Genomic DNA, 12,751 nt, shown 5'->3' with positions numbered 1-12,751 from the left:
CAAATATAAATCCAAATGAAATGGTCACAAATCCAGGGTTTCACCATCAACAATCATCACGTAAAGTCCTAAACAGGAGTAAAGACTTTTTTTGAGCTGTAGTTAAATGCACATTTATTCTAACTAATGTTGGGATTTGTTGACTATTAGAAAAATATAGACTATCACCAGCCTGATCTCTTCAATAATTAATTGGATGTTTTAGGGTTTTTTTCTTAACCACAATACCACAGGACATGGTAATCGCATAATCATGTTTTTCTCAGTTACACTTATTATTCCCTGGATAAAAGTCACTTTGATTAAGGTCTGCGTTACAACATTCAACTTGAAACTTTAAGACCTATTAAGGTCAGCCTTGTGAGGAAGGAGGATTTGCACCTTTAAGGGCTCTGTGCCAAATCCTCCACACAAGGCGGTCCACTGGAATGCACTTCCACTCATGCACAATAATAACTGTTGACAACATACCTGACCTCCTAAGGGAAGCAGTACTTTTTAAAATTTCATCTCTGAGAGCTGCAACAAGCAGACAACAATGAAGCCCAAATCTCTCTCATCGAGGTTGTTTGACATAAATGCAGCAGCGACAGTTGAGGCACTGAGCATACGAGGAGCAAAGTATCAACGACATGTGGACTGCGTGGATCATATTGACAGCCAGCAAGTGGCAGAGGATGACAGACAAAATGAGAAAAGCCACAGAGAAATACATTTTGCCTTTTTACCAGAGAGGTATGAGCCACTGATGGATGAAGAGGCACAAATGAAAGAAAAAGAAGAGAAGAAGAAAAGGAAGAAAGAAAAGTACAAAAAAGTGAAGAAGGTAGGTCTTCTGTACTATTTTGCTAAAAATATATCATGAAGATACTTTGAAATGAGAAACTTGTTCAAACTATTGGTTTTTTTTTTTGGGGTAAATTAAAATGCTTCAATCAGCCTTGTTCAAGTCATTCTAATACTAATACTTATTATTAAACTAATCAATCTATGCAGTTTTTTTTATTTTTTTTATCTAGATGCGGTGATCAAATAATATAGCAATGTAATCACCTTCATTCTAAATCATGAACAGTATAATTTGGTAATGTGTTTTTACTGTAATGTCGTCCCCATTATCCCTATCTGATGAAACTGGGCCCCTGTGTCATGGTAATATCTAAGAAGAAATGCACGTATAGCTGAATTGTTTACAGTTTCAGAGTTCAGAGATCACTGAAACATCAAAATCCTGAAGTTGGACAGTCTTGATCACCTAAATTCCATTTAGGATAAAAGCTTGAAACAATGATCACATAAATATCACAGCTGCATTCTCTTTGGCGAGCAGCAAAAGCTCATCTAGGATTGCTGACCTAACTTCTGTGCTCCAATTGACCCAGCTAGACTAAAGCCAGAGATTACTCTCATTAAAGAGCTTTAAAGCTTCATAGATGTCACCTCTCTGGTCTCTGTCTGGTGCAAAGAGAGAAAATCCTGACAGATGATGAAGAGGTCAGAACCTGCAGCTCACTTATCAGCTGGTCACTCTTCGATCTCTGGTTTTCTGGTTGTTATTAAGTTTTAGGCAGCACAGAACAGTCAGTAGAGTAACTTATCACAATCAGGTGAATCCCTTTGACAACATCAGTGGCCTGTTTACAGTATATCATTTACTTTACTATCTTATGAATTGTGACCCCATAAAACAGACTCTTATCAGCTGCACGTGTTTGTAAAATTCAGATAAACAAACCATAAATGAGTGGCAGGCTTAATGCTATTTTGTATTATCAAATTATTATAGTAATTACAGTTGGGTATCTGACTCAATGTCCAATCTAATGCATATGGTATATTTAGCAGTTCACTAGTGGGTATGGTAATATTTACACAAAGCAATGAGGAAGTAAAATGTAGCTTTTGAAAAGTGCCATACAGTTAACTGAAAATGACGGTTTTACTTGAAATGTTAATGTGCAAATACAGTGTGTGGCTTGTAACCTACTTGATCAGATCAAACTTTTTGTCTTTTCTTGTAGATTCAATTTGGGTAAGTTAAAAGTTGTTAATTTTCTTAAAGACAAGTAGGGCAATGAATCTCTGCTCTAGAAGTTTTCATCCAAACTCACGTGAAACAAACCAAACAATCAAGATAAGTGTAATTCTCTATAAATCATCCTGAATTATACAATTTGCATGTGTCAGGTGTTTTGTTGGTCCATGTTGTGTGTTGTGAGTGCTTGATCATCCCCAGTGTTCCCAATACTGTAAAATAAGGTGTAGAGGTCAGGACATGCTGCTCTATAGTGTTGTCCACTTGCTTAAAGCAGTTGTTGTGTCTTCAACATTAGGGATGTATTTACTGGGCAAGTGTCTTTATGACCCACTCTCACACGTGATTGATAAGGAAGTAATATTACCAACAAGATAATCAGTGACCAGGCACATGTGTTTACACTGAGCAGTAATACACCCTTATCAGTCATCATAGCCCACATAAGTCTGTCAATGATTATTAAGTTGCTATCATTCTATTTACTGCTTCATATTAAATTAGTTTGATATTTGTCTCCACATAGATTCATGTATAATATGCAGTTCAAATAGTTGATAGGGTTGCACATGTTGAATTGAGGAAGTTGGATTTTTTTTTTCTTTCTTTCTTTCTTTTTTTTTTTTCAAAAACATCTTACTTCCTGTCTCCGCTTCTGCCGGTCAGCCCTTTCCTTTTCACAGAACTCAGGAGACAATAGTGTTCACGGGATTCCTTGTGTATATTTAAGGAGTAAAAACAGACTGTGCTTTTTCCCCTGCTGTGCTATTGTTCCAAAACACCACATTTGCTTTCTTTAAAAAGTGCCCTGTCCCCATTCGTAAACCCATAATTTTTTTGAACCTGATTCTGCCAAAATCACTGAATAACCAAGGAATGTAAATCATTCTAATGAAATGATTCAGTGAAGACGAAGTGACTCAGCCATGATCCATGTCCATTTCCCTTCTCATCCTCTTCTAAGTAACCAAGCAGATGACTAAGAATGTGAATTTTTACATTAACAGAATAAATGATTAATCTGTGGTTGTATGACTGTCTTTCAGAATGTTGGGAAGGCACTGCGCTCCACTTGGAAGTGTCTAATGCTTGGTCTGTACAATTTTGCCCTCGGCTACTCTACTCCGATCACAGTGGCAGCTACCTTTGTCCCTGACTTCCACCCAGGGAGAAACCGGACCTGAGCTGACACACATGCACCTCCTCCAAACTGTAATTCTCTGTGAATACTGACCAAAGGCTGTTTGACATGTTTATATTGTTTTTGTTTTTATATTTGTTTCCAAACTGTAACCAAAAATTGATCCATATTGTTGTAAATTGTACTTATGGTGACTTAACATATGTATTTTTTAAATAGTGGATCTTATTGATTAAAACACCTTTTTTCAAATTTTGACACTAATGCTGTTGCAGAAACTGTACAGTGTGAGGATCATAAAATTAGTTTTTTCAGTACGACAGTGAATGATCTCCTTTAACCTGAATTATATATTGCTCATGCATTTATTAATCCCTAATGTAGAGACACTGGAAATATGACGTGCCTTGGAAAATGTTTTATATCAAGCATCAAGCAGGTGTTTGCATGTGTGTAGAAGTTGAATGTGGGAATGTGGTCCTACTGAAGTACTGTCATGACAGGAATATTAACTGTAGCTATAGATGAGGTGAATAAGGGCAGATGCTTCTCAAAGGGATTTATAGGCAGGAAAGACATAACAGGCAAGTGAAAAGATGTGTAAATCAAGGCTATAAGAGGGAGACAGGAACTGTGAGTCGTGCCATGAGAAACCAGGCGAGCCCTTCATCCCAGAGTGGAGCAACTGGACCACAGATCTCAAGAGTATTTCTCAAATTGTCTGAGCTTTGTAGTAAGATCAGCAACAGACTATGGATCCTTCAAGGTAATGATGATTAAGAGGCTAAATCACAGTGAGGTGAAAGTTTAAGAAGATTCACAGTCTGGGGCACAAACCTGAGCGTGTCTATAGACATGAAAGCTTGTTCAGCTGTGAAGATTTTGCAAGTCATGATATGTGTAAGTTGGAGTGTAATAAAATGTTCACCAAACCCATTTGTTTTTCCTGTATTTATTTTCTATTATTTGTCGTGTGTTTGTGAAATACAGTCAGCCTTTACTCAGTGACAGAAATTCAAATACACAAGGTTCATTGTATATTGCTTATTTGTATATGTACATATATGAACAAAAAGAGAAAACAAAGTGCCAGGGAATTCAATTATAACTACATAAATAAACATTCAGTGAAAGGATGATGCAGAAAGCTCTTTCCAACCCCTTTTTTAAAGACTTCAATCAAACATTGCAAATGGAAATTATAATTCTTTTTTGTAAGTTTTTTGACAGGTAATACAAAACAGGAAGGACAAGGACAATAATAATAATACAGTTGATTAAAACATTAAACTTAAATTAAGGCAATTCTACATGTTTCAAAAATGTAATTATAATAATTAACTGTAAAAATGAGTTAAAAAAATGTCCGAAATACACGAATTGCGTCTGTGACGTCAGCTACGGCGAGAACTGTGCTCCTTCCGCAGTCGCGTTTTTTGTCACCTGCTTTCTGCGATGATCCGCCCTCCTCAACCTCTGGTTGGCTCTTATCCACTGACTATAACCAATACCAGTCCTCACCCCTAAACCAACCAATGGAGGCAACGAGTAATAGCCAATAGGAGGTAAAGTAGGGCGGGTCTTCGTGGAATACGGGTGGGAAAGTTCGGTCTTCTTGTTTACATGAGACACCAGCTAAATCTAAAGCTAACAAGCTACAGTCAGTGGCCAGTTTTGTGAAGATGACCGATCAAAAAGCGGACAATATTAGCTCCATCCCGATTGATGGCTACAGTAACTTAAGAATTACATCAATATGGACTTTTCTTATGTCTGTAAGTTACATTTTAATCCCGATTTTAAAGGCTGGTTAGTAAGCTAGGAGTTTAGCGAAATAACATCAGCTAATAGTTATCTGCTTATCTATCGGGTTATTTAACACTTCTGTCAGCAGATGCTCATGATGTGTTTGTTACTGTTTGTAGGTGCAGTGGTCGGAGCCTTGGATCATCAGTTTGTTGGTGTTTCACGTTGTGTGTCTGAGTTTGACTGTAGTGACCTGCAGGTATTACAGAGCTCAGATCTGCCACTTCCTGCTCATGGGTGAGTAGATAATACAGATATCCTGCAACAACTAGTCCATTTAGTGAACACTCACTTTAATAGCAGCCAGAATTGTTATTTGGTCTTGAAAACTTGACTACTTTTTATAAATCATGGCCTGAATAAATCAGATTATTCAGTCACACGTCTTTACTAGAGATGTACCGACTGCAGTTTCTTTCCCATTTTCTTTCTTTCTAAACATTGTCTGTATAAACATAAAACACAGTATTTCTCACTACATGATGAACTTTTGAGTTCATTCAAGACAACTCAAGTAAAGAACTGATCAAATGTATGTCAGTGGAGCAGATAAACCCTGGTGGGTACTTTCCCACTCTGTTTATCACCTATAATATTTTGCAATTTCCTGAATATAATTTTCTTGTGTGTAATCAAAAATCACTTTACTTAAGCAGGAAATATCAACTCTCGTGTCATATTAATAGTAATATACAGCACTCAATGGATGCACAATGTTTTAACTCTACTCTACTTATTTAATCATCATATGTAGATTTACAATATTTATCAGCTTTATATTTTTCCCTACAGATTGAAACAGACAGCAGGATTAATGTCAGTGTGTCAGATAATGAGAAAGAGGTTAAATTAAATACGATACAAACAAAGACAGCAGGAGTATTAACAGCAGAGCAACACCTCAGTTGATTTTAAATAAAACATTCATGTCAGACTTTTTCTTAAAAGATAAAATCACCTGGTTTCAGGTAAACTGCAGCTGAACACATCCCAGTGTGTAAACTCTGTGTTTTAGGCTATTTTGGCATGGACCGACTCACCATCTGTCCCATTTTGAACACGGGCTTCATCCCGACCTGAGTGTAGCCTGTGTTCAAGCCGCTGTTTGAGTCCTGCCTGATGGCCCTGTCAGTCGGTGCATCTCAGCCTGACTGCATCTAAAACAGATGTGTTTTAGGAGCATTACTCACAAGATCAAGGTCTAATATTGGTAACATCTGGATTGTGGACATAATACTGTGTTCCTGAATCTGCTACCTACCAGCTAACGATTATTGCAACCAATTGTCACAGCTCTATAAGAATGTTTACTAAGACACACACTGAGCTGGACATTTTACAGGTGAAAAACAAACTTGGAGATTGTTTGTAAATTTCGTTAAACATAACTTTGATATCTCTGTTTTGCAAAATGAAATGTTACTCATCAACTGACATATGCATTGGTAAAAATATAACTGGCTATGTCAGTTTTGGAGCCCAACCACCCAATTTCAGTGTATGACAATGTAAAGAAATGTCAGAAGAGTTGGGTAACCAGCCTACAAACTGTATTGTTATTGGAGTGCATGTGATCAGACTTCTCATAGACTGCCATTACCTCCCTCCACAGTTGGTTTGGTGTATACTGCTGAATATGTGAATGAGCTGGCAGCCATGAACTGGAGGTAAGGCTGATGTTTGGCAGTAGTACAAGAAGATTTGAATACCATTATGTGTGTTGTAGGAGCTGTGTTGTTTGTGCAGAGAAACAAGGCACCTGCAGCAATTACCAACAAAATGTTGACCTCAAACCTTATTATCTACCGCAGGTCCTTTTCTAATTTCCAGTACTTTGATTCCAAGGGAATGTTTATATCTTTGGTCTACTCGATCCCTCTTCTGCTCAACACAGTCATCATTGTGGTAGGTTTTACTGCTTATTCTCAAGCTTGTCACATCAAGTGTGTTTCTATTTTGTGTGTATCTCAAAGAAAACACCTTTTCGTGGGTTTGTGTTACACTTTGACAGATGGTGTGGGTGTACAGGACCTTTTCCACCATGACTGAACTGAAGACACTCCAGCTCAAGCGAAAGGCCCGCAGACAGAACAGAGAAAAGACTGACTGAGCTCTGATATTATGTCCGTACATGGGCTTTACTGGGAGGAATTAGGAATCCTTGTCTTTCCTATGCTAATCCTGAATTTTGGTGGGAAAAAAGGAAGGCAGATTCCTTCTGATGACTGTTAAAAGGATTGTTGGACGATGTCAGTAAGGACTGGAATGACTGTTGAAAGGTGCTGCTGAATGCACTATGAGAATAATGGGGACCAAGGGGTATTTACTGTTTTGTATTTAATGTTGTTTTAATGTGTGCTGAATTGTACAGACTGGTGAAAGATAAAAACATTTTTGAAAGATTTTTGCAAGACTGTTGATTTCCAATCCTGTGAATGTTGCAGTGCTTTAGCTGGCTTTAATGAACCAGGGCAAGCAGAGTAACTTCTATGAAATTCCTGGAGCATCAATATAATTTCACAGTGGCAAAATAACAAAAATGTGTCACTGAAATCTAAAATCTGATGCCCTTTGAGTTCACGTTTGGCAGGAAAGCACTTTATTCCACTAAGTAGTGCCACGCTAGTCTAACTGGCTTGGTTTGTATCCCGGAATCGGTTAAACCTGTCTGACAGCTCCCATGCAGCTCGTGCTCTCTCAAGAGTGCGGGGGGTCTTTAAAGAGGTCGCACGGGGTAGTTGTGTCTTGTGACCTGTCAGTAAAGTCCAAAGGTGCAGTACAATCCTGCGTGACACGGGGTATAAAGCTTCAACCCTTTCGCCAGCTTTTTCCAACCTCTTCTGGACTCTGCAGGGCTCTATCCAGTCACTAATCAGTTTGGGCACTTGGCCCTTGGTCCTCTGAGGTTTGCCCACTTGGATTTAATTGAATACCAATCATCCTCTGGCATGCACATTGTTTCTCTCCTAATGACCGTAGCAACACTCATTTTTCCTTGTTTTTTTGACATATGCACCTATATGTTGCTTCTGGGATTGTTATGGAGTAATGATATTCCTACTTATTGATTATTTCTTAATTTTGCTTCAATTATCTGTTTATTAAATTTGCTAGATGTCCCTACTTGTAGATGTACATCATGCAGCAATTTCGAAGCACCAAAGGACATCTACTGTTCTGTGTTTAGTGACACTTTAAAGCCTTATGGTTGGAGTAAATGGCACAAGTCAACAGTGGGAAATGCTGTATAATGGGATGTCAGTTCACCACTAGAGGGTAGTATGGACTAAACAACTTGAGAAAGGTAGTGCACCCCCCATCCCCTCAACTCAACTCAATCCATATTTTACTTTTTTATCTCTGAAGAGAGTTGACAGGATGGCTTACCTTGCGCTGTTTTTATCTTATTGATATCAATCCTTGTTTGTTTTCCCAGATGCACCCGATCCATGTTGGTATGTTTTGCCTGCATTAATCTGTCAGTATCAACCAAGAGTGGACATGAATTATTGGATTGCAGTCACGAGCAGTTGTAAAAAAAAAAAAAAAAAAAAAAAAAGTTATCTTAGAAGACAGGGAGGTAGGGGAAAAGGGTGTTGCATTGGTGGAGGTGGGGATGGTGGTAGAGTGTGGGTGTGTGGAGGTTTAGTCAAGGCTCCATCTCTTGTGTAGGAGGCTGCCTGTGAGATGCTTTATCACATGAGTGTATTGTGGCTACTTTACTGTATATTGCACATCTCAGCACACGTGAGTCACATCTGAATGAAAGATTAAGTGTAAAAGCACCTAGACAGGTTTGAGACGTTCATTTATCTCAGTTCAACAAAAGATTGGCGTGGACACTATCCTCGATTTAAATGTTCTGGTCTGATTGGTGAAACTGTTTTCCAGCCAAACACACCAGTTCATGCATCTCAGACATGGCTCCTTTCCTTGGGTATGTCATGCACAACACTGCATTGCACAACAACTAAAACACATCCAGTCAGCTGCAGTCCTGTGGGTGAAAACACTTTGGATGAAAGAAAAACCACCTGTTCGAGAGAGGTCTGAGAGATGACTGCTCTCAATCACGAACAGTGTACGTGACAAAAATCCAAGTTATGAGACCACATTTTAAAGCGCATCTCAGACCATAAAACTCACTGAACCTTTATATGGAGGTATTACTGTAGCAGAAATATTCGCAAATGTGTGTGGAGAGTTGTGTAAGTGCCATGGCAGAAGTGCAGCAAAAGCCACGAGTAAAAAAGACAGCCAATCAAGAGGCCTGCCTGAGTTGTGACTGATGATATAGACATTTACAGAACTACATAGGCATTTACAGACCTGTCTGCACTTTTTAAAAATCTCAAAACACTTGCAAATTTGGACACAGATTTAAGGATTTGGATTTTTATTTTTATTTTTTACACGTTCACATATCTGACTACACACACACAATTCTGAATACACATTTACAGATTCTTGAACACCTTCAGAAATCTCAGAACACAATTAGGGTTTTTTAAATATATATTATGATTACACACACATGGATTGAGATACAGTTACACAACTCTCCATAATCTTTTGCAAATAATTCTTCTACAGTAATACTTCCACACCCTGAGGCAGATGAGCTGTAGGATTCATACAGAGAAAAAGAAGCTGAGTAGGCATTGAGGAGTGGAGAAAATATACAATGATACCATTTTTCTGCTTTGAGGTGTTGATGGCAGTGTATTAACAGTGCTGACTATTAAATGTAACCCCTGACCTTTATTAAACATTTCCAGCACCCTGGAGAAGTTATCATTAAACCATCGATGATAAACTGGGCACTTGTGTTGTAAAGAGAGGCTGGTTTGAAAATATAAAGTATTTATTTACTATAGTTACACTAGTGGGGATAACATTCACAGAACTTTAAGGAATATTGTGGCTACTTGCCCAGAAACTGACATCCTTATCAAAGATGAATCACTTCAATATGGCATGTGAGCAGAGCCTGAGGTTCTCTTTACGTGATGGAAGATGTTTAAACATTATGAAACAGATGGGGGACTGAAGCATGCAGAGGTTTAAATGTGATGTATGTTAGAGGTGTCTGGTCTGTTCAAAATATGATAATTACCTCAATATGCATGATACACATACAACCCCTTAACATCTGTGTATCCCCTTTTACTCCCCTGTAAGTACTTTTATGGGTCATCCGGCACCCTGGTAGCTGGATGGTTAAGGTGTATACTGTGCTGTCAACCTGCAAGGGGTTCAATTCGAATCAGGGACCTTTGTTGCATGTCACACCCCACCTGTTTCTCTCTCTCTCCCTCTCTCTTTTTCCCCTTATTTCCTGTCTGATCTCTTCATTATCGTGTATATAAAAATCTATAAATTGTGTATCATTCTGCTGCAGCTCTTCGTTGAATGTTCTATATGTTTTGTGCATCATTTCATACACATTTTTACCATATTTCAGCCTTGGTATCTTTGGAAACATTGGGATCTCCGCTATAATTTCAAATACAGTTCTGTTTGGCTGCAAAGCATGAGTTTGTAGCCAAATAACTGAACTTCAGGTGGGCTGCTGCTTGTCATCGTCATCCCATTGAGACTATTTTAGTATTATTTATGACCGCATGCTTGAATACATGTTGGTAAGAAGAAAGAATTTTCTCTGTATGACAATTATGTCATGAAATGATTCTATAAAGGGACGATAAATGATAATATTGCAGCTCTAAATCTGTTTTTATTCAATTCCCATAGAATATAAACTCATTTCGACACTATTTATACATATGAAACACATTTCACTACCTATACAAACTTTTCATCTAGATTGAAGATGAGCTCTTGCAAGCCAACTCTCAAGTGGCCCAAAGTAACCTTTCTATAAAACGACAGTGAGTGAGATCCCTCTGTCAGTTTCTATTTCACACACTCTCCAAAAAATCCTGACATAAAGACACAGGCATTGTTTCTGACTCCTTGTGGATGTTTTTGATTTTGAGTTGCATGTCGGGCCAACTGCCAGCTACGCCTCAGATACAATTTCTCTTTCCATATGAAAGAATGTGAATAAGCAGATGTTGCATGGGCCACAAACTGTCATGGGCACTATAAGTATATATCTGGAGCACAGGAAGGAAATGAACCCAAGTGATGACAGTGTTCTCACAAACTACTTCTATACCGTTTATGTTGGCTCCTGCTGTATTTCTCAACATCTGTGGTTGTATAATCAACGGTAGAGATGTTTGGCTTGGACTTAGTGTTTACTACAATATTATGCTAATGCAGTTTTATCCGTTTTTCCACAAATCTTAAACCAATGGTCAATATACATTCCTTCATGGCAGCAGAGTAAAAATGTATTAGCTTATTGCAGTTTTTTCTCCTCCATACTGTACCAGGTTTACATGTGGATTCTACATTGTGTCATTGTGCAAACAGCTTTTCCGCATGAGATTTGAGGTAAATAAATAAATACATTTACAAAATGGATAATTAAGTATGTTAGAGCTACAGTTTGGTGTTCACATAAAATTAGTTTGTCTTTTATGCTTTATTGGGGTCCAACACCTATTTTCCAAGATCACTTCTCTGAGATCTAGGAATACTTCAAATCAATATATACTACGAAATACCATGATATAGTTTTAAGCTAATATTAAGTTATATTATTAAGTTTATTTATATGATTCTCAATAACTCCTTATTTGAGGCAATGATCAGTTACATCATATTACATACGTAGATGCATATTATGTCTTGTTCTGGCAATTTTGTATTAAAGATCACAAAGTCGTTTGTTGTCTTTCTGAGAGTTTATTCGGTCGCCTGCAGACGGACTCTGTGAGATGGCACGAATGAGCCCAGAGCAGGGGAAGTTGTCAGATTATATACAATACATTATCTTGTGAAAAGGATGATCTTGTTCTACCATCAGAACAATGTCAGCACAATAGGCACGTCATAATGTGTTGTACAATCAGGACAATGGTTAGTCAGTAGATTTTAACATACATGATGTTCACTTAATCAGCAGTTTCTAGCACAGTTAGAGACAGTGAATGCTTACGATTGAATATGAGAAGATGAATAATAAGAATTCCCATTACATTCTTTATGAGCTTTAAATACATACACAATTTTAAACATCGCTATGATCGATATTTTTCATATAGACAGTTAATAAAGGCTTTATAACATGCTGTAAGGTTCATCATATATTATATAAAGTGATATATAATGATGGAAGCAGTGTTATCAAGCATTGATTAATTATGAATACACAGCCGAAGTTATAAGAGCAGTTATAGCTGTTGACAAATACATTAATAAATGTGAAAAAATGTCTGTACAGCTATATTGCAGTGGGTTATAAGCATTTATTAATGTTTATATATTACTTATAAATGCTAAAAAGGGAGGACATGTTGAAATAAAGTGTTACTATAGCTTCGAGCACTGAAAGCAGCATAGATTGACCTGCTGGTGGTGTCCTGTAACAGCAGCAGCAGCAGCAACTCTCGTCTGGTTGAGTCACGCTGTGACTGGGCATGCTTTGTAATACAATAAAGAGAAAGAGAAAGGGACAGAGGAAAAACTGGAGTAACTGATACAGAGTGATAGATGAGTCATTCAGTGTGTGTGCTTATAAATGACTCACTGTGATATACATGATTATAAAGATATATTCTATTCGATATATTCTGCATACTGGTGAAATATTAAACCTGAAGCTGTCTAATAAGGATTAAATAAAAATAACTCACCAA

General features: G+C 37.7%; 2 protein-coding genes across 2 annotated transcripts; both read left to right on the top strand.

Annotated features, from left to right (window-relative positions):
- The first annotated feature begins 403 nt into the window (after positions 1–403).
- On the top strand, positions 404–3,276 carry LOC133997158 (required for drug-induced death protein 1-like). Its single transcript, XM_062436693.1, has 2 exons — positions 404–826; positions 3,082–3,276. The coding sequence occupies exons 1-2, from the start codon at positions 539–541 to the stop codon at positions 3,217–3,219; spliced, it is 426 nt and encodes a 141-aa protein (XP_062292677.1). The 5' UTR covers positions 404–538; the 3' UTR covers positions 3,220–3,276.
- A 1,540-nt stretch (positions 3,277–4,816) lies between these two features.
- tmem18 (transmembrane protein 18) lies at positions 4,817–7,361 on the top strand. Its single transcript, XM_062436692.1, has 5 exons — positions 4,817–4,951; positions 5,102–5,219; positions 6,595–6,649; positions 6,794–6,887; positions 6,994–7,361. The coding sequence occupies exons 1-5, from the start codon at positions 4,859–4,861 to the stop codon at positions 7,090–7,092; spliced, it is 459 nt and encodes a 152-aa protein (XP_062292676.1). The 5' UTR covers positions 4,817–4,858; the 3' UTR covers positions 7,093–7,361.
- The last annotated feature ends 5,390 nt before the right edge of the window (positions 7,362–12,751 follow it).

The sequence above is a fragment of the Scomber scombrus genome, chromosome 17 (assembly GCF_963691925.1).
Source record: "Scomber scombrus chromosome 17, fScoSco1.1, whole genome shotgun sequence".
Taxonomy (NCBI): Eukaryota; Metazoa; Chordata; class Actinopteri; order Scombriformes; family Scombridae; genus Scomber; species Scomber scombrus.
The sequence above is the reverse complement of the archived record's forward strand: the minus strand, read 5'-3'. Positions and strand labels throughout refer to the sequence as shown.